The 23,789-nt window shown below is 53.6% G+C and overlaps 1 protein-coding gene across 3 annotated transcripts in view; it reads right to left on the reverse strand.

The window, feature by feature from the left end:
• The window catches only part of GFPT2 (glutamine-fructose-6-phosphate transaminase 2), a 38,741-nt gene extending 15,337 nt beyond the window's left edge, over positions 1-23,404 (reverse strand). The window contains exons 1-8 of one of the 3 annotated variants that reach the window (XM_014467871.2): positions 23,260-23,403; positions 8,965-9,072; positions 8,163-8,233; positions 8,073-8,100; positions 7,608-7,733; positions 4,000-4,058; positions 3,214-3,348; positions 2,366-2,427 (exon numbers count right to left, since the gene is read on the reverse strand). In XM_014467871.2, coding sequence (XP_014323357.1) covers positions 2,366-2,427; positions 3,214-3,348; positions 4,000-4,058; positions 7,608-7,733; positions 8,073-8,100; positions 8,163-8,233; positions 8,965-9,072; positions 23,260-23,266 — 596 coding nt within the window. In that variant the 5' untranslated portion in view covers positions 23,267-23,403. Of the gene's footprint in view, positions 1-2,365; positions 2,428-3,213; positions 3,349-3,999; positions 4,059-7,607; positions 7,734-8,072; positions 8,132-8,162; positions 8,234-8,964; positions 9,073-23,259 lie in introns of all 3 variants that reach the window. The other 2 variants (XM_006102549.2, XM_023743879.1) reach the window with 2 other exon arrangements.
• Between the last annotated feature and the right edge of the window lie 385 nt (positions 23,405-23,789).

The raw sequence follows: 23,789 nt of genomic DNA on the forward strand, positions 1-23,789 counted from the left end.
GGTAATATTTTACATCAACCAGTTTCTTGCTAACTTAGATGAATGTACTCATGAATGACTTGAGTCAGCCTGGGTCCACCCCACATATATCCACTTGGCCTGCTAACCTGACTCAATACAGGCCCTAAATACTTCTTCATTAGTAATAGATCTTATTTTCCAGTACTGTCGCCTGTTTGGACCTCACTCTGATTTCTCCAAGTAGGGGGACAAAGTCTGTGTCTTTGCAGAAGGTGCTGTGAGTGCCTTGAATATTTTGGACAATCTTTTATGCTATATAATAAAAGCCTAATATGCAAATTGACTGAACGGGGAACCACCGGTGGAATGACTGGTCCCTATGATGCACACTGACCACCAGGGGACAGACACTTAATGCAGGAGCTGCCCCCAGGCCAGCCAAGGCGGATGCCAGTGAGGGCCCCTCAATCACCCCGCTGATTGGCCCTGATCGCCGGCCAGGCCTAGGGACCCTACCTGTGTGTGAATTTCGTGCACTGGGCCTCTAGTTATATATAAAGCATATCAGAGACATAGTTCTGGGTCCAATGGGAAATTAGCCTACACATTCTTTATAATAATGACGGTTAGAAAGTACCATAGTTATCTATATTTCTTGGCAAATGTCTTCCCAAAATGTTTTTTATGGATTGAGCTCTATAGCTTCTCCAGTCTTTGTGCCATACAATGCTCCCAACACATCCCAAAGATTGTCCTGCAGGTTTCTAAATTTGAAAGGACCAACTGGTATTATATAATTCTATGAGTTGAAGGAATAAAATTCCACAGGATAAATTAATTCCTGTCTTAGAAAAAATAAAATCATAACACATTTCCTGCCTAGACAGTTTGACAGTCTGCAAGGGAGAGCCCCACCCTCTCTGGCCCAGTCTCCCAGGGCCTGAGGGGATTTTTTTATGGCTCCTCAGTGCCTTCAGAAGGAAGCCTGCAGCCCTCAGGACATTTGCATGTGCTCCCACTCCCCATCATCCGCGAGTGTCCCCATGACCTTGCTCACTGCTGTCCCCCATGTGTGGCATACAGCAGGCATCAATAAGCACACACTGAAACTGGAAGAGCCTTGATTCCCACTAGTACTCTCTCCCCACATCCTGGCCTAACGGGAGATCCCAGCAGTGCCATGCTTGCTCTGGGCTCCTTGCCTTTACTCACACTGGTCCCTCTGACTGTCTCTCGCGGGCAGACACCTGCACTCCCCAAGACCTCTAGTGCAGTGGCCGGCAAACTGCGGCTCGCGAGCCACATGCGGCTCTTTGGCCCCTTCAGTGTGGCTCTTCCTAAGCCTTAGGAGTACCCTAATTAAGTTAATAACAATGTACCTACCTATATAGTTTAAGTTTAAAAAATTTGGCTCTCAAAAGAAATTTCAATCATTGTACTGTTGATATTTGGCTCTGTTGACTAATGAGTTTGCCGACCACTGCTCTAGTGTATTGCCTCATACCCCAAGCCCCCATCACAAAGTATCACCGTCTCTGCCCTGCTCTGTCCTCCTGCACAAATGTCCTGTCCTTAAGGGCAGGACCAGCTCTGATGTCACCAGGTCCCCAGGGCCCAGCACATAGTAAATGCTCAACAAATATTAGTTGGATGGATGGACGAATGGATGGATGGATGGATGGATGGATGGACGTATGGACAAATGGATGGGTGGGTGGATGGATGAACAGATAGATGGATGGACAAATGGATGGGTGAGATGGACGAACGAATGGATGGACAGATGAATGGATGGCGGATAAACAAAAGGATGGACGGATGGATAGACAGATGGACAATCAACCTTCTGAATATAAAACAACAGGATGGCATTCATACACCTGCTTGTGTACATCCGCAGTGCTGGGACCCTGGGGGGCTCTAACAGAGGGGCACACAGGCTGAAGCTGGTCCTCTCGGCTGATTCCTGGGACACCCCTGCCATGAAGGTGATGAAGTTGGGCCTGCGAGGCCCCCTCTTTATTGGATTCAAACCACGTTCATTTTTGTTCCTAGTTTCATATTCATAAATTTGCATGCATTTTCTAAAGGGAGTCTCTGAAACTGTATAGGCTTTAAGCCCCATGAAAGCTGGATGTGCCTTTATACAATTTTATTTTAAATTTGAATGTTGTTGTCAACTTCTAAAAGTATGAAGATTTCAAATAAAAATCCAACTCTTTTCTGTTAAAATGGCAGAAGCTCTGGCCAAAGAGCTGGTGGGGTGCATTCTCTGGCTGAGCCATGGCTGTCCTTTAGACAGAGCAAGTGCCTTCCAGTGCCCGGAGGCGCAGGCCCTCATGCCTCAAGCTGAGTGGCTGTGTTTTAGTTATTTGCTACTGAAATAGTCATGTGTTTGCCTTACCTTGTGGCAACGGCTTCTCCCGGGTAGTGGATGCTCTTGAAAACCAACGCGAATGCTCCTTCCTGAAAGCGCAGGGAAGAGAAGTGAGGAACAGCTCACTCTGCTAAGCCAGGCCGCGGCAGCCTGACCCCCCGGCGGGTCTCCCTGGGCCCCTCTCCCCTGTGAGCGGTCCTGGGGACATGCCGGCGGTGCTCACAGGGCAGCAGGGTGACATCAGGAGAAAGTGACATAGACGGAGCCACACTAATTACAAAGACCAACAGCAGCCACGCCTGCCGAGGCCCCGGAGGAACAAATCCCAGCTCTGTGATCAACTGGGTGAACTGGTGCATCAGAACCTGGCCTAGAACAGCATCTACTCAGGGAGCACCCATGAGGGTTAAAGGGGCCAATGCTCCATGACCCGTGCTTAGCTCACTCACACCACCCTGCAGCTGGGCAGTACTGCAGCCCTCTTCGTGCCAGGAAGGATGCTGGGCCATTTCTCCCCCGGGACAATTCTAAGTCGACATCAACGAGATGCATCTAGGTTATGTAACTAACGGCACAAGCGTCTCACATGAAAAGCTGGCAGTGTGCACCCCACCACCAAGGGCCTGTGTGCGACCTGCGATGGGAAGCAGCCACGGTTCCGAGGCCAATCACAACCCCAGAGGCGTTAAAACGCGGCAAGGCGCTTCCGTTTGGTGTTTACCACCCAGACCTGAGGACTTTTCCAAATGTTGCAAGGACCTGAGAGCGTAATGCCAGAGGCTGTAGGTGAGCCAGCTTGACTTCTCAGGTACTTTGCATACATTTGCCTAACGCTTACGAAAGACGAAGGGGTGAGTTAGGCGGGTGTGACTCACCAACTGCTGAATGACTCTCTCGACCAGTGTTGAAAATGTGATGTCCTCAATCTCTCTGTTGTCGAACACGTACTTGATCAGCTTGGCGATAGTCTCCGTGTCCGTCTCTGACTCAAACTCGTAGCCTTTGCTTTCCTGGAATATTTGGTTGGACACAGAGTGTCAGATAACGGTCATTGCGAAACGCTGGCCGGGCCAGCTCCCTCTCCTCCCGTATGACTTGCCCTCGGAGTGACTTAAGGAACTGTCAGAGTGACACGGAAAATGTGAACGGGATGAGAAATGTTTGCCAGAATCACACAGCATAACACAGCTGAGTCATTCCGGACGCCCCGAGACCGCCCCACCTCCAAAGCTGGTCCCTGCCATGAACCTGAACATTGCAAAACAAGGGCAGTCAGAGTAATCAAATGAGCTGAGTCAACTCCACCCACATCCCAGCCAACACCACAACCTTTTCATCCTCTAGACACTGGCCATCTGCCTCTCCGCCCCACATTCCCTCTGGTGTATGAGTCGACAATTTAGTGCAAACACTTTAATAAAAGGAAATGCGTGTTCTTTTGATTCTGCGACTCCGCAGCGGCCCCTGTGCATCTACTCGAGCAAGATCTGCGGAGCCGGCTGAGCTGCAGCTGAGGTTTGTGTCCAATGTGGTGACGTGGCCGAGAGTGGCTCTCCCTCCGCTCCTGCTTTTGTTTCCGGGGGGAAATGAGCTGGTTGGAAAGTGTCTGGGGGAGGACCAATGGCACTAGACTTAGATGTGACCCAGGGGAAGTAGCTTACCAGAAATTTCCTCAGGTCTTTGTAATTTGTGATGATCCCATTATGGATGACAACGAATTCTGGAAGAAAAGTTTCAAGACAGAAGTGCTATGAAGACGTGAGGATCAAGTCAGATGTGAAGGGAAACAATCTGGCAGCTTGAAACTACAAACCTTGCTCCTATAGCAGTGGTTCTCAACCTTCCTAACGCCACGACCCTTTAATACAGTTCCTCATGTTGTGGTGACCCCCAATTTCATTGTTACAAATTGAACATAATTAAAGCATAGTGATTAATCACAAAAACAATATGTAATTATATATGTGTTTTCCGATGGTCTTAGGCGACCCCTGTGAAAGGGTTGATCGACCCCCAAAGGGGTCGCGACCCACAGGTGGAGAACCGCTGTCCTATAGGGTGTCTGTTAAGCAAATGTCATTTACCGTCACAGAACCGATGCCGGCTATGACTACAATTTCAACCTGAGGAAACAGACATCCACTGATCTGACCAGGGACAGAGCTCTACCTGTGGTCTACAGGGTCACCAATTAAGTGTTGCTATTTATGTCGATGGGGTTGATTAACCCTTTATCACCCAGAAACAATTCCAGGAATTCCCAACCGGCTCAGAGAAGTCCCGCGCTGGCGGTCCACACACGGGCTTCTGTTTGACTACACTGGATTGTAACAAGATCTGAGCTGAAAATCTCTGAGGGTTCACTTAGAAATCCTGGTTTTCTTCTAGGGAAATCCCCAGAGGTCCTGGCATCCCTGGGCTCCCCGCACTCCGGTGTGGCCACCAGCACGTCTCTTTTGCAGGGTCTGCCGGCTATTTCCACCTCCCGTGACCCAGCAGCAACCCGGCTCCCCTGGGCTGCGCCCTGTGCAGGTGAAAGCGGAAGGGGCGGGCAGTCCCTGTGTTGCCACTGCACATCCAATAAGTAGCTGAGAAACGGTCAAGGCCAATCTGAAAGTTTTTCTGGGCAAGTAACCCTCTTCCCCCTGCAGCCTAGATAACGAAAAGACTTTATTATCCTTGAGACTCGGTACTCCCAGGAGGCCGTGTCCACATTTTGGGCGTTTGTCATAAATATTGACTATTATTCAGTGAACATCTGGATCTCCAACTCAAGTTTTTTTCAGTACAGGACAGGTTTTTTTTCCTGTTACATCTTTTAAAACTTTTTCCATTTTTACCATACTTTCTTCTCTATATTTTTTTTTTACAACATATTGTATACTTTTGTGTGGTCACACAGAAAAATGAGATGTCTCGAATAAAAAAAGCCATTTTCAGCCCGACCGGTGTGGCTCGCTGGTTGAACGTCACAATTCGATTCCCGGTCAGGGCACATGCCTGGGTTGTGAGCTTGATCTCCAGCAGGGGGCATGCAAGAGGAAGCCGATGGATGATTCTCTCTCCTCACTGATGTTTCTCTCTCTCTCTCATCATTGATGTTTCTCTCTCTTTCTTTCTCTCTCATCATTGATGTTTCTCTCTCTCTCCCTCCCTCAATCTCTCTGAAATCAATAAAACATACGTTTAAAAAGCCACGTCAGCAGGTGTGCTAGCCCAGCACACCTGGGTTACGTGCCTTTACTGCTCCATTTGTCCAGGTCCCGCTTGGGGACACCAGTTGGACTGTTGGTCCGCTCCTGTATCAGCTGCCTCTATAGCCTTCCCCTTCTCCGACTGCTTTCATGTCTACTGTGACACTGTTTCTTACACTATTTTCTTTCACCTCGTTCTACTGTCTTCTCAGCATTAATTTGCTTCCTAGAATCTGTGTTTTCTTTGTGAAAACTCCTCTGTGTAATCTTCTTCTGCAATGTCGCTGCTGGGTGTAAGCCTTCCTCTTAAAAGTATGCTCTCCAGCTCTCACGGCTGAGTTGCTAAAGAAATGTTATGAATCTTCTCTATTTCCCATGTTGTTTTGTTTTTAATTACTCATCCTGAGTCAGGGCAGGCATTGCTCAGTTTGGGTGTGGGGTCCTCTCCTGGGAGCCTCCCCGCTCTGGGGACACAGAATCATCATCGGCACTGAACTAGGGGTCCGCATATCGCCTGGGCAGGCAGGGGACTGTGGCTGGGTACATCTCCGGGCACATGGGCCTGGGGCCATGTTCCCTCAGCCAACACTGCTGCTCCCGCGACCACGCCTGTGTCTGGCTTGGGGTTTGGCTGGATGTCCGTTCTAGGTCCACAGTCCTATGGGGTCTGCTGTCTCCCGCCCGGGTGTAGGGTGCCGGCCGCAGTAGTGGGACGCCCTGCGGTCCATGGCATGGACCAGATCCAGGGGAAAGCCCTCAGCAAAACCCTCGCTACCCGAGACTCTGACCACATGGGCGCATGTGCAGCCTCCGCCGCTCTGATGAGAGGGGTGCCTGGGACGCTCCTGTTCCAAATCGGGCAGGGGGCTGCCTCGGGAAACTGCAGTGCCCACGGGGCAAAGGACAGGGCGCAGGGAGGTGCCGCTCTCTTCTGCAGCCCGACTTCCAGGAGGAGGAGCTGCCGCGAGGCTGAATGCTTAGCTCAGCGCCTGCTACCAAGCACCCCAAGCCCCTCTGATGTGCCCGATCCTTACTTTGACGTGGGGCCTGCACTGTGCCTGAGGCCTCGGAGCGGGTTCTGGCTGACTCCAAAGATCATTCTCTCTACTGGACACCCTCACCCATCATGCCCAGGGGTGAGTCTTCGGGGCTCCTGACCTGACCAGGCTCAACCCCGAGTGGGGACCCACATGAGGGCCCAGATGATGTCTCAGGCCCTTGTTCGGAGCCCTGGGGGGAATCAAGGGCCATGCCTCTCCCCATCTCACATGCCTACTGTGTCTGACGACCTTGGGGCTGACCACAGAGCCCCCAAGAGCTCCCCCTGGGAGCCCCAGACCTAGCAGTCCACCCCCATGAAAGGGGGCGGGGTATGATTCAGGAGAACTGTCCTGGGGGTCCACGCGAGTGATGAGGCCCCACAAGCTGGGGCTGGCACACGGGGGCATTTGGGAGAATTGGGGAGCCTGCAGCCCACCAAACAGGGCCTGGTGCCCGTGGGACTGCCGTGGGCAGTGGCTGTGCCCCTGCCCTCTGACCCTGACCTGCTGTCTGTCAGTCCACTTTGTCGAGGGATGCCAGATGCTGGACTTTTCCACACCATCATTCTCACTGTTTACAAAAGCACAGGAGCTCAATGGAGGGCTCTGCTGCTGGGAGGAGCTGTTGGGCTGCCAGCTGCTGAGGCCTCCCTGCAGGGGCACCTCAGACGGGAACCAAGGTCGGCCCTGCTCCCCTGCCCTTGCCCAGGACCACTCTCCTCAGGGGCAGGGTGGGCTTGGGGATGAGGAAGGAACGCTATCTTTCCCTCAAGTGCCCGGCCTCCAGAGCACTTCAGCCCTTCACCCCTCACGCTGCCAAGTCCCCTCAGGCTGGTCCACACAGGATGTGCCTCATGTGCCTGCGGGTCAGCACCGCTCCGGAGCAGGCAGATCTGGGGCCGGCACCACCAGCTTGGATCCCCAGGGGAGACAGGCTGGCTGAGAAACCCCTGGTGGTGGGTGCGGATCAGCCTGCCAGAGTCAGGGCCAGGCAGAACCCCGAGGCGAGACGGGGAGCAAGGCGTCGGTACCTACCGTTGCCTCTGTCTGATCGCTGCGGGTGGCTGTTGACAGCGCTCGGAGCCCCGTGGGTGGCCCAGCGCGTGTGCGCAATGCCAAAGTGGGTTTCAAACTCCACCTCTAAGTCCATGCTGTCTTGCTCTAGAGGAAAGAAAAGTGCAGTTGCCACACTTACAAAGCAAGCATTGACGGCCGAGGCGGCGTCTGCAGGGAGACAGGTCAGCACATCCCACAGGCACCGGGCACTCCTGCCTCCTCCGGGGTTTCTGCCAGACCCCTGCTGCTGGTTACTCAGTGCTTATCAGCCCTAACCCACTTAACTTTCACTTTAAAACAAGAATCTGTATCACCACTACACGTGGAAAAGCAATATCGCTTGCCAGAAAAATTAAAATAAATACATAAGTACCAAATATTTAAAAATGATTTCCAAGGACCCACGCTGCACTCACTGGCCAGACTGGCGTGTTTTCCACTTACTGTAAAGTTCTTCGTCCAGAGCCTTGACCTTTCCCCTTTTCTTGACCAGTCGGATATGCCTTTCTTTGTCTTCGTTATTGTTCCCATCGATTTCCCCCTTTTCTTGACCAGTCGGATATGCCTTTCTTTGTCTTCGTTATTGTTCCCATCGATGGCCACACCTGCAGGTGAACACGGTTTTCTGTGTTGGACTGAAGGCTTGCCTTGCACACTGTGTTACAGGGCACCGCCTGGGAGCGGGGGCGGGGGGGGGGCAGGGGGGAAGTGGGGGGGCTGCATGATTTATTAGTTCTCGCTCCTCTGGCGCATCACCTGATTAACTTGGAAAGATGAGGCTGTGCCTGTGGCAACACCTAACAGCCTGCAGGGAGTGAGTGCCTGGACCCACACGGCCACGGAGGGCGTGGGCACACGTAAGGGCATTCACTGTGCTGTGCACTTTGCATCCTGCTGCTTTAAATGGTACCTCTGCTCAGTGCCCCCTCCATCTTCCCCACGGACAGGGATGTAAACGGACCCGGCTCTCCCTTTCTCCTACGGCGGCTGAGGTAAGAACGGGAACAGACGAGGTGTCCACCAGCCAGGCCGGGGGAGGGGGAGCTCTGAGATGCCCACCTAGTGGAAGTCTGTGCAGCACTTAGACCGTTAGGAGGGAGTTGGGATGATGGGAAATGCTGACATAAGTGAAAACATATAAAAGTACAAAATCCTGTCATCATGAGTAGGTGGGACCACAAATGTCTACGCACTCCCCCTCCCCCCAGACCCCCAACATGACTGGAGGAGGGACACAGAGATACCAAGGGGGCACTGTGGATGCAGATTGCTTTTACCCTCGTTTCAAATGTAATAAAGAACGTTCCGGTTCTGCGGCAGAAGCCTGCAGGCCTACCTGCCGAGTCGTAGCCTCTGTACTCGAGCCGCTGCAGGCCCTTGACGAGGGTCTCAAAAATCTCCTTCCTGGTGCGGGGGACCCTGTAGTTCATGTAGGCAAAGATTCCTGGGAAAGAGGGGACACTGCACGTTACTAAACACATGGTTCGTGTTTAGAACACAGGCTGGCCCTGGCTGGTTTGGCTCAGTGGATAGAGCATCAGCCTGAAGACTGAAGGGTCCCAGGTTCGATTCCGTTCAAGGGTGCCTGCCCAGGTTGCAGGCTGGATCCCCAGACTGGGGCATCCAGGAGGCAGCCAATCCATGATTCTCTCTCATCATGGATGTTTCTCTCTCTCCCACTCCTCTCCCTTCCTCTCTGAAATCAATAAAAATATATTAAAAAAACAACAACACGGTCTGGGCTTGCGGACAGACCGCACCGGAGGCGTCCAGGCTGCGCAGGGGAAGAGCCACGCTGCCCCCTGCTTCTCCGTAGACATCCCTTCCCCCGTGACAAAGACACAGGCAGCAGGAGAACACCCTCACACCCCTGGCCTTGGAGAAGTTTCCCAGGGACGTAGTTGCAACAGCCAAGATCAGCAAACCACCCTACCAACCACGGGCATCCCCCCCCTCCCCCACGAGGACTCCTTGACGGGCACAGAAGGCACCTGGGAAGTCACACGGAGGTCACAGCAGCCCTGCAGCAGGTGAGAACGGGCACTGTGGCCTCCGCCCACTTCCCACTCAGCTCTGCTGCCCGGATCGATAAGCACCATTTTACCACAGCAAGAGAATCCTTATCTCGAAGGAAGGCCAGGAAGATTTTGTTTGGCTTTATTTTCTGCATTCATATTGCAAAGTAATATTTTCCCAACTAGGGAGTAACAGTTGTCATACTGGTTCTTTCCAAACCCTCCACTCCCCTGCTTGAGACTACAGACTTGGTCTGTCTCTGTCTTGCCCTGTGAGTGCTCCATCCAGTCCTCCTTCCGTCCTTGCATCCTCCCTGCCCTCCTCACCGCTCAGCTCCAATCCCTCCTCCCAGAGCAGGCTTGTCAAGGCCCCGGCTCTTCCACCCACAGGGCCACCACAGCGCTCTTCCATCCTGGGCAACTATGTCCCCTGACAGGGACGCAGGCTGCTACTCCCACCTTTATATTATCACTGTATCTCAGCGACAGTCCTTGTTCAATAAATGTGGACCAGAGCAACCCTGAATCTGTACTAATCAGGGGAGCAATGGTATGGATCCTGAAAATAGTCAGGCATATTCATAGCAGCTCATCTTACTGAGAACTCACCATGGATCAGGCACTGGCCAAGCATTCCCACACAGATGCCAATCAGAGCTCACAGCAGCCTTAGAGCTCAGACCTGCTGTCACCCAGAAGCCGGGAGGCTGTGACTGGGCAAGCGTCAGGAGTAGAGACAAGGAGGCCTGACTTCAGGACATAAGTGCTCCCAGCGCTGGGCAGTGCTGCCTTGGGGAGACTAGACTTAAAAGGTTTATTTCCCCAATTTTAATTTTGGGAAAGAAGATGCCTACCGAGAGGGCTTCTGGCGGCTAACTGGGGTCAAAGTAAAAATAAATAAAACCGAGCCTAGCAGCCATTTCCAAACAGGGCCTCTCACGCAAGCTGCACTTCAGAGAGAAGCTCGCCCTGAACCGCTGCCTGGCTGCACTGTGATCCTGGAAGCATGTCACCCAATAGGACTGAACCCACCCCCCCACCCCCCCACCCCCAATCAGAGCTGTGCAGCCACATCCCCATCAGCATCTTCAACAACCATCAGAGCAGCTCCATTCGGACCCGTCAGGACGGTGCTTTTTGAGTCAATCCAACAGCAAGGCTTTGGAGTTCTCATTTGCACGAGGATGAACCAATCAGGGACCAGGACGGGGACTTCGGTCCAGGTAAGCCAGTTCCCCGCTGGCTCCAAGGCCCCCTGTCCCTTTCCACTGGAGACTGCGTTTCCCTGGCTGAAGCTTTTCAGACTGGTGGGGAGCAGAGCAGAGCAGAGCTGTCTAGCCCGAGAGGGCCGTGCCCCAGGGCCATGTTTCATTATAGAGCTGCCACCATCGAGCCGCCCCACAGCTGTGCTGTATCGCAGTCGAGCTGTACGCACTGAGTGAAGTTTCCTTCTCCCCTGCCCCCCAAATTGGGGATTCCTGTTGGCATTGAATTGGTGACAGCGACCACTGGTTGACAATTGTCTATTTTATTATTTTCATTTTCTAACGTTTTTCTGGATGGCAGGAAAGTCTGACCAAGATTGAAGACCTGCTGTGTATCTGCACCCATATTACAGCGTTATTTACAATAGCCAAGACGTAAGTGTCCACTGACGAATGAGTGGATAAAGAAAACGAGGTACACATAGACAAGGGAATATTACTCAGCCACGAACAGGGGGAGTCCTGCCAACTGTGACAACATGGGTGGGCCTAGAGCAGCGGTTCTCAATCTGTGGGTCGCGACCCCTTTGGGGGTCGAACGACCCTCTCACAGGGGTCGCCTAAGACCATCGGAAAACACATGTAATTACATATTGTTTTTGTGATTAATCACTATGCTTTAATTATGTTCAATTTGTAACAATGAAATTGGGGGTCACCACAGCATGAGGAACTGTATTAAAGGGTCGCAGCATTAGGAAGGTTGAGAACCACTGGCCTAGAGAGTTATGCTAAAGGAAACAAGTCATTCAGAGAAAGACAAACACTATGATTTCACTTATATGTGGAATCTAATAAAAACCAAACTCCAGATACAGAGATCAGATTGGTGATTGCCTGGGGTGGGGTGGGAGATGGGGAATTAGGTAAACGTGGTCAAAAGGTACAAACTTCCAGTTAAAAGACAAATAAGTTCTGGGGATGTAACGTACAGCATGGGAGCTGTAGTTAATACTTCATTATCCATTTCCAAGTTGCTCAAAGAGTAGGTCTTAAAAGTTCTCATAATAAGGAAAAAATCTTACCTATGTGAGGTGATGAATGTTAAGTAGTCCTATTGTGTTATCATCTATATCTATATCCATAAATCATGCTGTACACCTTAGCCTTATACCATGTTCTGTCACTAATCTATAATAATAAAAGGGTAATATGCTAATTAGACCGGATGTCCTTCTGGGCATCATTCCGGACGTCCTTCTGGATGAAGCCGGGACCGGAGGGAAGCAGCCCGTGTCTCAGGTGCCTGCTGGCGGCTGGAGGAGGGAAGCCCGGGTACTGGGTGTCAGAGGGAAGCCAGTGCCAGCAGCCGGGGGAAGGAAGGCCTACTCTTGCACGAATTTTTGTGCATTGGGCCTCTAGTCTCTCAATAAAACCTGAGTTTTCCCAGACATGAACCTCGGAAGGGATAAGCTGCCTGAGGATATCCGAGAGCTGAGCACGATTATACACAAAACCACCTGTAATATCCCCTGTTGTTACGCTGATTTAATTCAATATGGAATATCTGAATGAATGATTAAATTTCAACTAAATGTGGGGTCCAACCACATGAACACTGAACTTGCTAAAATCCCATCTAGACACACTCAGTCAGAAATAGGTTACAAAGTTAAACAGCACCACACTGTCTTGCCTTCTTATGCACTGTACGCTACTGTGCCGGGCTATATTTTCACACACATCTTAAGGTACAGAGTTTATATTTAACAGCCTGCACCCTGTGCTTTCTGCGCAGTGACAGGCGTTTTCTGTTAAAAACGGCCGAGGGTAATGTTGACAGTCGCTATTTTTGCCTCCCTGGCTGCCTGGAGCCGGGTGAGAGGTGCTGAATGGAAGGGCTGTGTGTGCATCTCAGAGCCACCCGCCTCCCTCCACTCCAACCTGAGCGCGGCTGGGCGTGGGATGCACTGTTACCTCACGTATAAAAAATGATAATTACCTTTCAATGCAAACATTTAAAAAAGCTAACAGCTTTACTGGGATACAGGACACGTAGCCTACGGTTTCTTATTTAAAGTGCAAAAGGCCATGGTGTTTAGTATCTTTACAGTGTTGTACAGCTATCGGCACAATCTATGTTTAGGTGAAACTTTTCATGACATTAATTTTTCTTCACAAATTCAGGAAGTTTGCTGTGGGGACACGATCAAATTCCAGTCACGTGGAAAGCCCACCCAGCTCTGGGGGGCGGTCACGTGAACTGGGGGGCACCTCGGATCGTTTCTGAAGGGTTTTAAGCTAAGAGTCTTTGCTGGCTCCTGGGAGTTGTTCTGGAGTTACACTTGCACCTCCCGGAGAGAAGCGGACCGCTGCAGGTCACAAAGGCCACACCAAGCCTGGAGCGTTCCACCTGACATGCCCTGACCAGATGCTCCGGGCAATGCCCTCCTCCGGCCCAACTCTACTCTGAACTCAGGAACAGAGGTTCTTCCAGGGGCTCGGCTCTCGGGTCCAGAGCAGCCTCCTTGGTGGGTGGGGAGGGGCTGCCGCCCTGCTCCCGCCATGGGCTGGGACAGTTACAGCTTCCTTGTTGGCGGGGTCACCAGCTGGGCCCACCCCCAGCCAAGAGGCTCTGCAGCCAGGAGGGCGCCGTTTGGGAGATTACCGTGGTGAGGGGCTGCCGAGGACTGGTTTTCAAGGTCTTTGCACACGGAGGCATAAGTCTAATTTCCAACATCTAGTCAGTAAGTCCTTTAAGCACAGCCTCTCCCTTGCAGCTCGGCCTCCTGGCTGCCCCTGCACGTGACTGAAATGAAGTGAATCAGCCAGCATTTACACCACGCTTTCGCTGTTTTTAAAAATAATGAAATAAAGAAGTTGCCTCCCCAGGAATTTCTCGGTGCTATTCACATCAGAATTCCCGGCCGGAGTCCCTTCCCTCCATGACAAGAGCGAGATGAGAAACATGTTTTACCTGTGAGATCCCTAAAGATCGGCTGGACAGTAAATGAGGGTGAATTCGTGCACCCTCCTGGGAAGGCAATTTGCAAGCTCTCAGAATGAAAAGGTGTGCACCTGCCGACCGAGCTCTCGTACTCCCAGGACTGTCTCCACAGAGACCTCGGTGGAGACCCCAGCTGCTCGGTGCTGGTCGTGGGCAGCCCGAGGCCCGGCAGGGGCCAGGTTAAGTGACCGTGCGCCACACGCAGGGCCACCGGGGAGCACGCGCAGGCAGCCCTCCCCAGCAACCGGGGGCGTGTCTCCTCTCCTGGGAAACAGGCTGCCTCTCCAGGAAGTGTCGGGGGGACATGCAGACTGTGGAACACGCATGGGTTGTGCAGGGATGGGGGCGGGGGGTGCGGGAGATGCAGACAGTCCTTCTGGAAGGGCACCAGGACGCAGGGCTAGTGGCTGCCTCCAAGGAGGGCACTGGATGAAGGCAGGAACGTCCTCCCGCTGCGTGTGTGCTCTGTGTACACACGTGCCTGTGTACACTGGTTTAGCATATGCCGCTCGGAATCAGTGCTGGCTATAGGATGGCCATCCAGCCCCATCCGACTTCACTGACTTCACTGTGGCTCCCAGCCCCACCCCCCAGAGGACAGCCACACCCCAGGAGACAGCAGTCTGAGTGCACCTTCCCAGCGCGTGAAAGGACAAGGCCAGGCTCCCCACCTGGAGCCTCCTCCCTCAGGCTTCTTGCTATCTTAGCCTATCACCAGTCTGGGACAGCAAGAAGCCCAGAGGGTAGCGACTGACACCTGCAGCCTGCGCCAAATACCGTTTCCAGACGCCAGCTCGCCACGCTTCCTGTGTGGCCTGCAGCAAGTCACTGAACACCCTTGGAGCCTTTGCAAAGCCCCCAGGGCAGTCTGTGCTGCCGCACAGTAGGCGTCCTGGGAAGGCACAGGCTAGGAGCTTCCCTCCTGGAGTGTGAGGCGCACCTGCAGGCCTGTGGGGGCCTCCTGGTCACCCCTGCAGAAATGACCAGACACTGAAACCCAGGGGAAGAGAATCGTTTGCCAGTATTTCTCCTTGGCCTTCTACTTGGGGAAATGATGGTTAAACCAAATGGGTGATTCAGGCTGCAACTCGGTCAAGATTTGATTCAACCTCAAAACCTTTCTCTGGCCCATGGAGGCCTCATCGCTGTGCTGGGAGTTCTGAGGTGGAGGGGGCCTGGCAGGTGGGTGGAGAGAGGACATGATGCTTAGGAACCTCTTTTCCCCTCCAGGGATTTGCAGGCGAAGGGGCTGGGGCCGAGGGGCAGGAGGGGCAGAGCTCCTGGGCAGGCTCTGTGCACAGGTGGCCCCAACTCATTCTGCAGGTGTCAGCTGACTGGTCACCCCCCAACTGGGTCTAATGCAATCCTTCCCCGCTCCCCCTTTTTAAACAGCCACATGGACCTGTTTATTAATTGCCTATAGCACTTGCTTCCTTGTCTGTTGTCTGACTTCCCACGGGACTGTAACCTTCATAGTACGGAACACATCTGTCTGTTTCTCTGTCTTATTCATCGCTGTGTCCCTGTCCCCTGGCCCAGAGCCTGGCACATTTTATGTGCTCTATAATTATATGTTGAAGAAATGAATGGATGGATGGATGGATGGATGTAGGGTGATTACAGAAAGTGGCCTTTGAGTTGGGCCCGAGACAGCCACGTTCAACCGTGCACAGCAGACTCCTGGTCGGGTTCAGGCCTCGATGACAGATCCTCCCCTGGCCCCTGGGAGACCCTCCCACCCCCTCACCCCCCCTACTCACCAGCATGGGACACTTCTGCTTCTGACTCCACCTTTCTCTTCCCATCCAGCCCCTCCCACCGGGCCAGCAACCACAGCAAGGCTGGCTCCCACGACATCCCAGAACTGTAACCCCTGGTGTCTCCAAGCGACAGATAACGACAATGACCACATCTGAAGGACCCCTGGCCAGAACCAGAAGTGCTGAACGCCTGGATTCTTCTCTACAAACCCTGGAGGGCTCAAGATGCTGCAGGGGGGAGAGGTCATTTGGGGCCTGGAGGATGAGGGAAGAGGTCAAGTTCACCACGGGCTGGCTGGGGTCCGCATCCTCATTCTGTGGCTGTAGTTTTGAAAAAACTCTCCACCTCTCTGAGCATCAGCTGTTAATAAAGCACTGCCCCACTGTGTCTGAGAGTGGCCAGTCCCAGGCGGAGGGCCAGCCGGTACCACACACAGAATAGGGGTTCCATTGTAGGAGGCACGTCACCGCCCAGCAAGGCGGGCACCTCCCCAGGCAAAGGGCGCACTTTCCACCGCCATCCAACGCTTCTCAGAATGGAAGGGTCGAAGCTTTTTAGTCCATGAGCCAAGTCATTTAGATAATGTTCTAAGTCCCAAACTGGATTAGTCGTTGCCCGGACAGAGGACATGGCCAGAAATTCCTGAGCAGACATCTCTGTGTGTGAGTGTGAGAGTGAGCGTGAGAATGTGTATATGTGTGTGGCATGTGGGGGGGCGGCTGTCTACTCTTCAGTGTGAGGCCCCCAGGAAGGGGCGGTCACTGGGCCAATGGCAAGGCCTGGGAGGAGGCTGTAGGCTCTCCGATGTCCAGTCCTCACTCACATAGACGGGGGAGGCCACTTTCTTCACGAAGCAGGAGAGCGAAGTTCCCACGGGGGGCGGGGGGCGGGGGGTCTCGCACACTGGCTCAAGGTCAGGAGGGGGTTGGTCCCTCTGGGGACAACCTTGCACCGCCTCATGCCCCCTTGGGACTGCAGGGGTTCCAGCTGCGCCCCCACTGGAGCCCCCGAGAGAACAGGGACTGCTTCCTGCGGTGAGCAAGGGCAAGGCATTTCTGTTTTTAATAAAAGCCCTTGGTGTCCTTGTCAGGTTAGGATTTCACCAGCACCAAAGGGCAAGCAACATACACTCTCCACTGTAAGGAGAAAACAGAAGTCCTGTTTCAACTGCCAACATTCGGTTATTTAAAAAAACCAGGCTTTATTTTCAGGGAGAGAAATACGTCTGTTGAAAATGAGAAAGAGGCAGATGATCAAATTGCTTAACTGTTTCTGCAGTTAATCTTCAGAATTTCCTCCAATAGTGTTTATAACTCGTTAATCTCCCTTTAGAAGTGAATTTTACTACATATAAAAATAATCCCTTAATTTAAAAGTGCTGTTTACTAATGCAACATCACAAAATGTCCAGAAGGTTTCTCAGAACTTGGGGAACCCTGACAAATAAGGCGGAGCAGTGGAGGAATGGCGTGATGAGGGTGAGGAGAGGGCGGCCGCCAGGCTGAGCCCCTGCCCCCGGAGTGCCCACGTGAGTCCCATCTCCGCGGTGGCACGAGGGAGCTGCCAGAACTGCTCCCCAGAGCCAACTGTGCACCTCTCTTCCCCACTGCGCGCTCAGGAGCCTCACTGATGACCTGAAATTAGCCATGGTGACAGTATTTTCCCCATAGAAACTGGCAAACCGGAGAGCCGGTTGTTAAGCATTTCAATGTTTTTTTATTGATTTTTTTTTTGATTTCAGAAAGGAAGGGAGAGGGAGAAAAAGAAACATCAATGAGAGAATCATCAATCGGCTGCCTCCTGCACACCCCCTACTGGGGATCAAGCCCACAACCCGGGCATGTGCCCTTGACTGGAATCCAACCCGGGACCCTTCAGTCTGCAGGCCGACTACCCGCTGAGCCAAACCAGCGAGGGACGGCTGTTAGCATTTAGCTGCCATCACTGGGTACTGGGCTCCTGAGGCTCCTATGGCTTAAGAGGTAACAAGCCACTCGACCTGACTCCAGTGTCTGTGCCCCGTCAACTCCAGCCCCGTCCTCCGGAGACATCTGTCCACAGACTGAACTGTGACAGGGAGGAAAGGAGTGTCAAATACGACAGGGCCCTGGGAGCTGGAAGACGTTTGGGACAAACGGGTGAGCTCTCCCCTGAGTCACGTCATCTCCCTGGACGGCTGCTTCCTCAGCTGAGCCCAGAAGTGCAAGCTCCCCTGAGGACCGCCATGCAAGCGAGCAGACCGTGTGTGCGTGTCCTGGCCCCTGTGGCATCCAGGCAATAGAACCTGCCTGCTTTCTGCAGGGAAGAGATGAGTGGGAAGGGTATGTACCTGTGAGAAGGGCAAGATGAAGTGAGAGCCATGTTTCTATGACACGGGGACTGAAAACTATTTGGTCAAATAGCAAGTTGCACCATCCAGTGCAGGGCGGGGGGTTAACGGATGCCTGGGTCCACTTTCTGACTGTGGTCCCGTCTGAGTGCTGGCCCAGGGGACTTGGGTGTGTGGGGTGGGGTGGGGTGGGGAGGGATGAGGGCAATATCCTTGTGGTCATAGCGTGGGCATCTGGGACTGGCAGCGCTGGGCTATTCTTGGGGGAAGCACCTGAAAGCAAGTACCCAACTGTCTCAGGAGGATTAACGGCCTCAAACATCAGTCCTAACTGCTGGAATTTCTCTATGGAATCTTCATATTAAAAAAGGGATTTATGCCAAAACCGGTTTGGCTCAGTGGATAGAGCGTCGGCCTGCGGACTTAAGGGTCCCAGGTTCGATTCTGGTCAAGGGCATGTACCTGGGTTGCAGGCACATCCCCAGTAGGAGGTGTGCAGGAGGCAGCTGATCGATGTTTCTCTCTCATTGATGTTTCTAACTCTCTATCTCTCTCCCTTCCTCTCTGTAAAAAATCAATAAAATATATTTTTTTTTAAAAAAGGGATTTAGGCCACCATCGTGGGACACTGAAGTGGACAAGAGAATCTCAGGGAGATTAAAAATGGTGGCAGAGTAAGTGGATGCTGCTCGGACAAGCTCCCAAGAGCAAACTGGAATTACAACTAAAATGCAAAAAAACTTCCTGGATATCAATGGAAAACTCACAGGAGAGAACCCTGATACCCGAGGACCGAAGGTGGAGACCGCATGGAGACTGGTAGGAGGGGCGGAGGCACCCACAGATGGCAACTGAAGTCCCAGAGAGATATCTCAGCTGGTGGGGGGGGGGGGACGTGGGGGGTGCCACTGAGAGCTCTGGGATCTAATCCCCAAGCTGGGCCCTCCAGCAGAGAGCACCAGAACTGAGGAGGGTCCCACATAACATCTGGCTGTGAAAAGCAGTGGGGTGCTGTCTGCCAGGGAGTAACAACTGAAAGTTCAGGCACCCTCTTAAAGAGCCAACGCACTAAACACCTTGTGGAGCCACCCACCTTGTGCTCCGGCAGAGGGAGGGTGAAGCGGACTGGAGCTGTGAGAGCAGAACCCAGGACTGGGGACTAGGGGGATAGAGCTCAGAAGGCAGACACCCCAAGTTTCCTGGGCTGGGTCATTTCTCACTCAGCAGAGGACATCTTTCCCACACAGACATCTGCCTTGCCTGGGGGGAAGACAGTTGACGCACCCTATTGGGAAACACCTTGCCCTGAGGCCACTTAAGAGATTAAAAGTAACAATTAGCCTCCAGGCAGAAGCAACTGCCCCACCCTGTTGGAAAAAAACTTGCCACACCTGAGGACGATTGCCTGGGCCAATTCAAATAGGAGGAAAAAGTCACACAAGTGCAGGAGGCACAGAGAACCCCAAACAAGAAGAACCCAAACAGGCCCTGCCCAGACACATCATCATTAAAATGCCAAAAATTAAAGACAAAGAGAGAATCTTAAAGGCAGCAAGAGAAAAGAAAACTGTTGCCTACAAAGGAGTTCCCATAAGGATGACACCTGATTTCTCATCAAAAAAGGTATTTAGTCCAACTGGTGTGAGTCAGTGGTTGAGCGTTGACCTATAAACCAGGAGGTCACAGTTCAATTCCTGGTCAAGGCACATGCCCTGGTTGCAGGCTTGATCCCCAGTGTGGGGCGTGCAGGAGGCAGCTGATCAATGATTCTCTCATCATTGATGTTTCTCTCTCTCCCTCTCTCCCTTCCTCTCTGAAATCAATAAAAATATATTTTTAAAAATAATAAATAAGGTATTTATGTGATTAAGTTAAGTATCTTGAGATGGACGATTATCCTGAATTATCTGGGTGGACACTAAATGCAGTCATCAGTATCCTTCTAAGAGGGAGATTCGCCTGGAAGAGGAAGTGATGTGACCACAGAGGCAGAGAATGGAGTGAGTAACCACAAGCCAAGGGAAGCTGGCAGCCACCAGAGCCGGAAGAGGCGAGGAACAGTCTCCCCGAAGGCCTCCAGAGGAGGTGGGGCTTGACTTTGGCCCAGGAAAACGGATTCTGAACTTCTAGTCTCCAGATCTGTGAGAGAATAAATGTATGTTGTTTGAAACCAGCAAGTCTGTGGTAATTTGTTACAGCAGCCAGAGGAAACTAATACATTAACCGAGACAAAAGATGGTGAATTCAAGGTAAGGGCTTTACCTTTTAGCAAAAGCTAAGAATCCTCCAATTCTCTCTAAAGAAGTCTTTCACCCCCTAACCCCCCAGCAGTGAAGGAGAGACGAGATTTAAGAATTCATGGACAGGAAGTGCAATCCTTGCAGTAAGATCCCCATGCATACATGCTGCATGCTGTCATGTCCTTGCGTATGCTATGCCCTCAGCCTGGCATACCTCTCACCCCCTTCTCTCCGCAGAGCTCATACTTGAGGCCAGGACCTTGTGGCACTGTCCCAGGTACCCCCTCTCTTCCTGGGCCAGTCAGTACTCCCTGCCTCCACTGTGCTAGGGCCCGAAGCTCAGACTACATGGGCACCAACAGCTGGGTGGGGGCTGGGAAAACTGGGGAGCTTGCACCCCTCATCCTAGGGGCCACTATGCACTATTCAGAAATATGGACTCAGGGTTACTCATCTCTGAACTTTTTCAAGAGAAGTAGAAAATTCCACCTACTTATGTGCAATCTCCCCAATTTTTTAATTTGGTAACTAATTTAAAGAATAGAGTTTAAATCCTATGCACCAAACAGAGAGGTCTGCCTGCTGGTTTGGCCTGAGGCTGCCCGGCTGCAGCCTGTGCCCGAGGCCTGTCCTCTGTGAGGGCATTTACCTCAGGAGTTATCGGGTCCCTGGTCAGGAATCTGCCTCTGGACTGCCCAACTACCGACCCTTATCCAAGGGGAGGGTCATGCCCACATGGCCCCAGGGCCGGGTAAACATGGGTCTCAGCCATCGTGGCTGCGTGAAGAAGGAAGGACAGAGGGAAAGGAAGGAGGAAGGGAGGGACTATAGTAACCTATCCATTGGCAGGAAGTAAGCAAAATGCCAGCAGCTCTCAGATGTCACTAAAACCACCCATGAGTACCGACGTGCCACCTAGCTAAGGCTTAGAGTGCACTGCAACTCCGAGCATCCGCTTACGGTGCGTGGGGTCCAGCAGTACTGGGCCCAGCTTTCTGTGCGAGAAGCAGGGCCAGTCTGAGCAAGGTCATCAGCACCTAACGGAGAGCCCAGCGGAGGGTCCCTGCTGACTCCCGAGATGGCAGAGCTCAGCAGGCCACAGCCAGCCCAGAGAAAAGACTTCAAACAACTCCTGCTCAGACACGGGTGTGCACAGACCTCTCCAGGCCTCAATTTCCCCAAATGTGAAATGAAGAGGGTCAGTAGTTCATTCCAGGTGCGTCTTGGCAATCCCTGCCACATCCTTGTACCAAATGTACAAACATTTCTTTCATGTTTTTCTGTAAAATTGACTATCTTTTTGAAAACTTAAAACGAATTCATTACAAAACAACCGTAAGAGGAAATCCTGTATCATTTGCTTTACATACACAGACCATAATGCAAAGAAACCAGACCAGCATATTCAATTCTAGCCAGATGCTGCTATGACTGAGCAGGGAGCGTCTGTGCTTGGCAGGTGTCAGAGAGATGGAAGACGCCTGAGCACAGCGAGGCTTTCTCCCGGCTTCCGGAAAAGGAAATAACGTCCCCAGGCGGGAATTCCACGGGAGCTCCCTGACCTCCCGGGGGGCTGCAGGGTGGGGTGTGGCAAAGGCAGTGCCCTAATGTGAGGTCACAGGTAGTCTGGACTGTCCGCTCATCCTTACTCCAGGAGACAAAACCTGTAGCCCTTCTATAAAGCAGAACCAAACTCGTGGTTTTGAGAGTTGGAGTAGGTAGAGGACGCCCCCAGCCCAGTCTCAGAAAGCAAGCCTGGAGAAAGGTGGGTGCGAGTATGCACTAGGACGGAAGGCTAAGATGGCATGGGGGTGGGAGGGCATTGGAGGGAGGGTAGCCAATGGCGGACCCTCCTAGTGCCTGGGTCTCTGTGCACTAGTTTGGCTCGAAGGCCACCAGCTGGCCATGGGCCTTGAATGCCACACTGATGGGTGTAGAACCCAATAGCTTCTGACAAAACCGCTACCTTTGCCTGATCTCCCTCCTTAGATTGCCTGCAGGCAGCCCTACAGATTACAGATCATGCCGGGAATCCAGAAGTTTTCGCTGCTGAGGATTCAGGAATTGAAATGCCTGCTTGGCCTGGGGAAGGCTGCACCCCAAGGCCAGCTGCCTGCCCTGGTTGGTTGCTCCCTTTTCACTTTTTTCAGGAGAGCCTGGCCTCAGAAACAAGGTCTGTACAGACTTTGGCCCAGGGCTCACCGCTGGCACACCCGCCCGCAGCCCTCTGGAAGTCAGACAGGGGCCTTTCATGGCTTCAGAAGTTCCACCAGGTCCTCCAGCCGCAGGAGGCTGGAGTGGGTAACCGAATCCGGCTCAAGGAAAAAGCGGCACAGTGACCTTTTGTCCCAGCAGAAGTTCCCGGCTCCCGGCCCTCTCCCCAGCCGGGCTCTCTCCCCAGCCGGCGGAGGCGGCCCCGCCGGGGGGCGAGGAGTTGCAGATGTGCCCGCGGACCGCCGCTGCCCTCCCCAAGGCAGGGCTACCTCGCCCGACAGCGGGTCGCTGCGGTAGCCAGGAAGCCTGAAGCCCGACCCCACTCCCGGTCCGGGACCCCCTCTCCCAGCTGCAGCCTGACGCTGGCGGTCACTGCTGCCTCTTCCTTGCGCCTCGCCCCAGAGGTGGATCTAGCAAAGAGCGGCCACACGGAATCAACACTCCTGGGGACCAGAGGTTCATGACGGGATGCGAGGTGGGTGCGCACCCTGAGCCACTCGTGACACTGCCGTGGATGGGGTGGGGGGCGCAGGTGGGGTCGCGTCTCCGTGGTGGGAGCCGGGTCGGGCACCCCGCGCCGGGCCGCGCGTGGCCGCCTTTGTGGGAGACTTGGGGCAGAAAGAGAAAAGCGCCCTCACTGGGCGGGGTGCCGGCCCCCGCTGGTGGTGCAAGCCAGGGAGCGCACTCGGCCCATGCCCTCCCCTTCGGTGTGGGACCCCGGCGGGGCCGCCCTTCCCCCCGCACAAGGACCGGGACTGGCACTCCCCTTCCCCCACCAACCCTGGGGGGCCCAAGCCCATCGGGCAGCCCTTTCCGACGCTTTCCGGTACCGCAGCCGCCGGCGGAGGGGCCGCACTCACCGCACATGGTGGCCGCTCTCGCGCCCCCGAGGCTCTGAGCTCGCGCTCGGCAGACACTCGCACTCACCGCGCCCGGCGCTCTCACCCGCTGCTCGGCCGCCGGCCCTTATAGCCCCGAGCCCTCCGCCAGGGGCGGGCGTGGGGCGGGGCCGAGGTGGGGCCGGGGCGGAGTCGCCTCCCCTCCCTGCTCCCCATTGGCCTTCGGTTGTCGTGACAACGGCGGGACGGGGTCCCCTGGAGTCGAGGAAGGGGGAGAGGGGCCGCTTCAGGCGCCAGTCCGGTCTGGAGAGCGGGCGGTGAGCCTCTGATCCGGAGATACATCTGGTGTCTGGTAGCTGAGGCCTATGCTCTCTGAGTCTAGGAGCGGGGCTGGAGCACTGGAGAGCTGGAGGGCTGGGGGTCTGGGGCGGGGCTGGAGGGCTGGGGGGCTGGGGGCTGGAGGGCTGAGGGGCTGGGGAGGGCGGGAGGGCAGGAGCGCGGGGCTCGGGCAGGTGCCTGTTGCCCAGTCCGTAAACCGGTGGCGATGGACC

This window comes from Myotis lucifugus, unplaced genomic scaffold (assembly GCF_000147115.1).
Source record: "Myotis lucifugus unplaced genomic scaffold, Myoluc2.0 scaffold_417, whole genome shotgun sequence".
Classification (NCBI taxonomy): Eukaryota; Metazoa; Chordata; class Mammalia; order Chiroptera; family Vespertilionidae; genus Myotis; species Myotis lucifugus.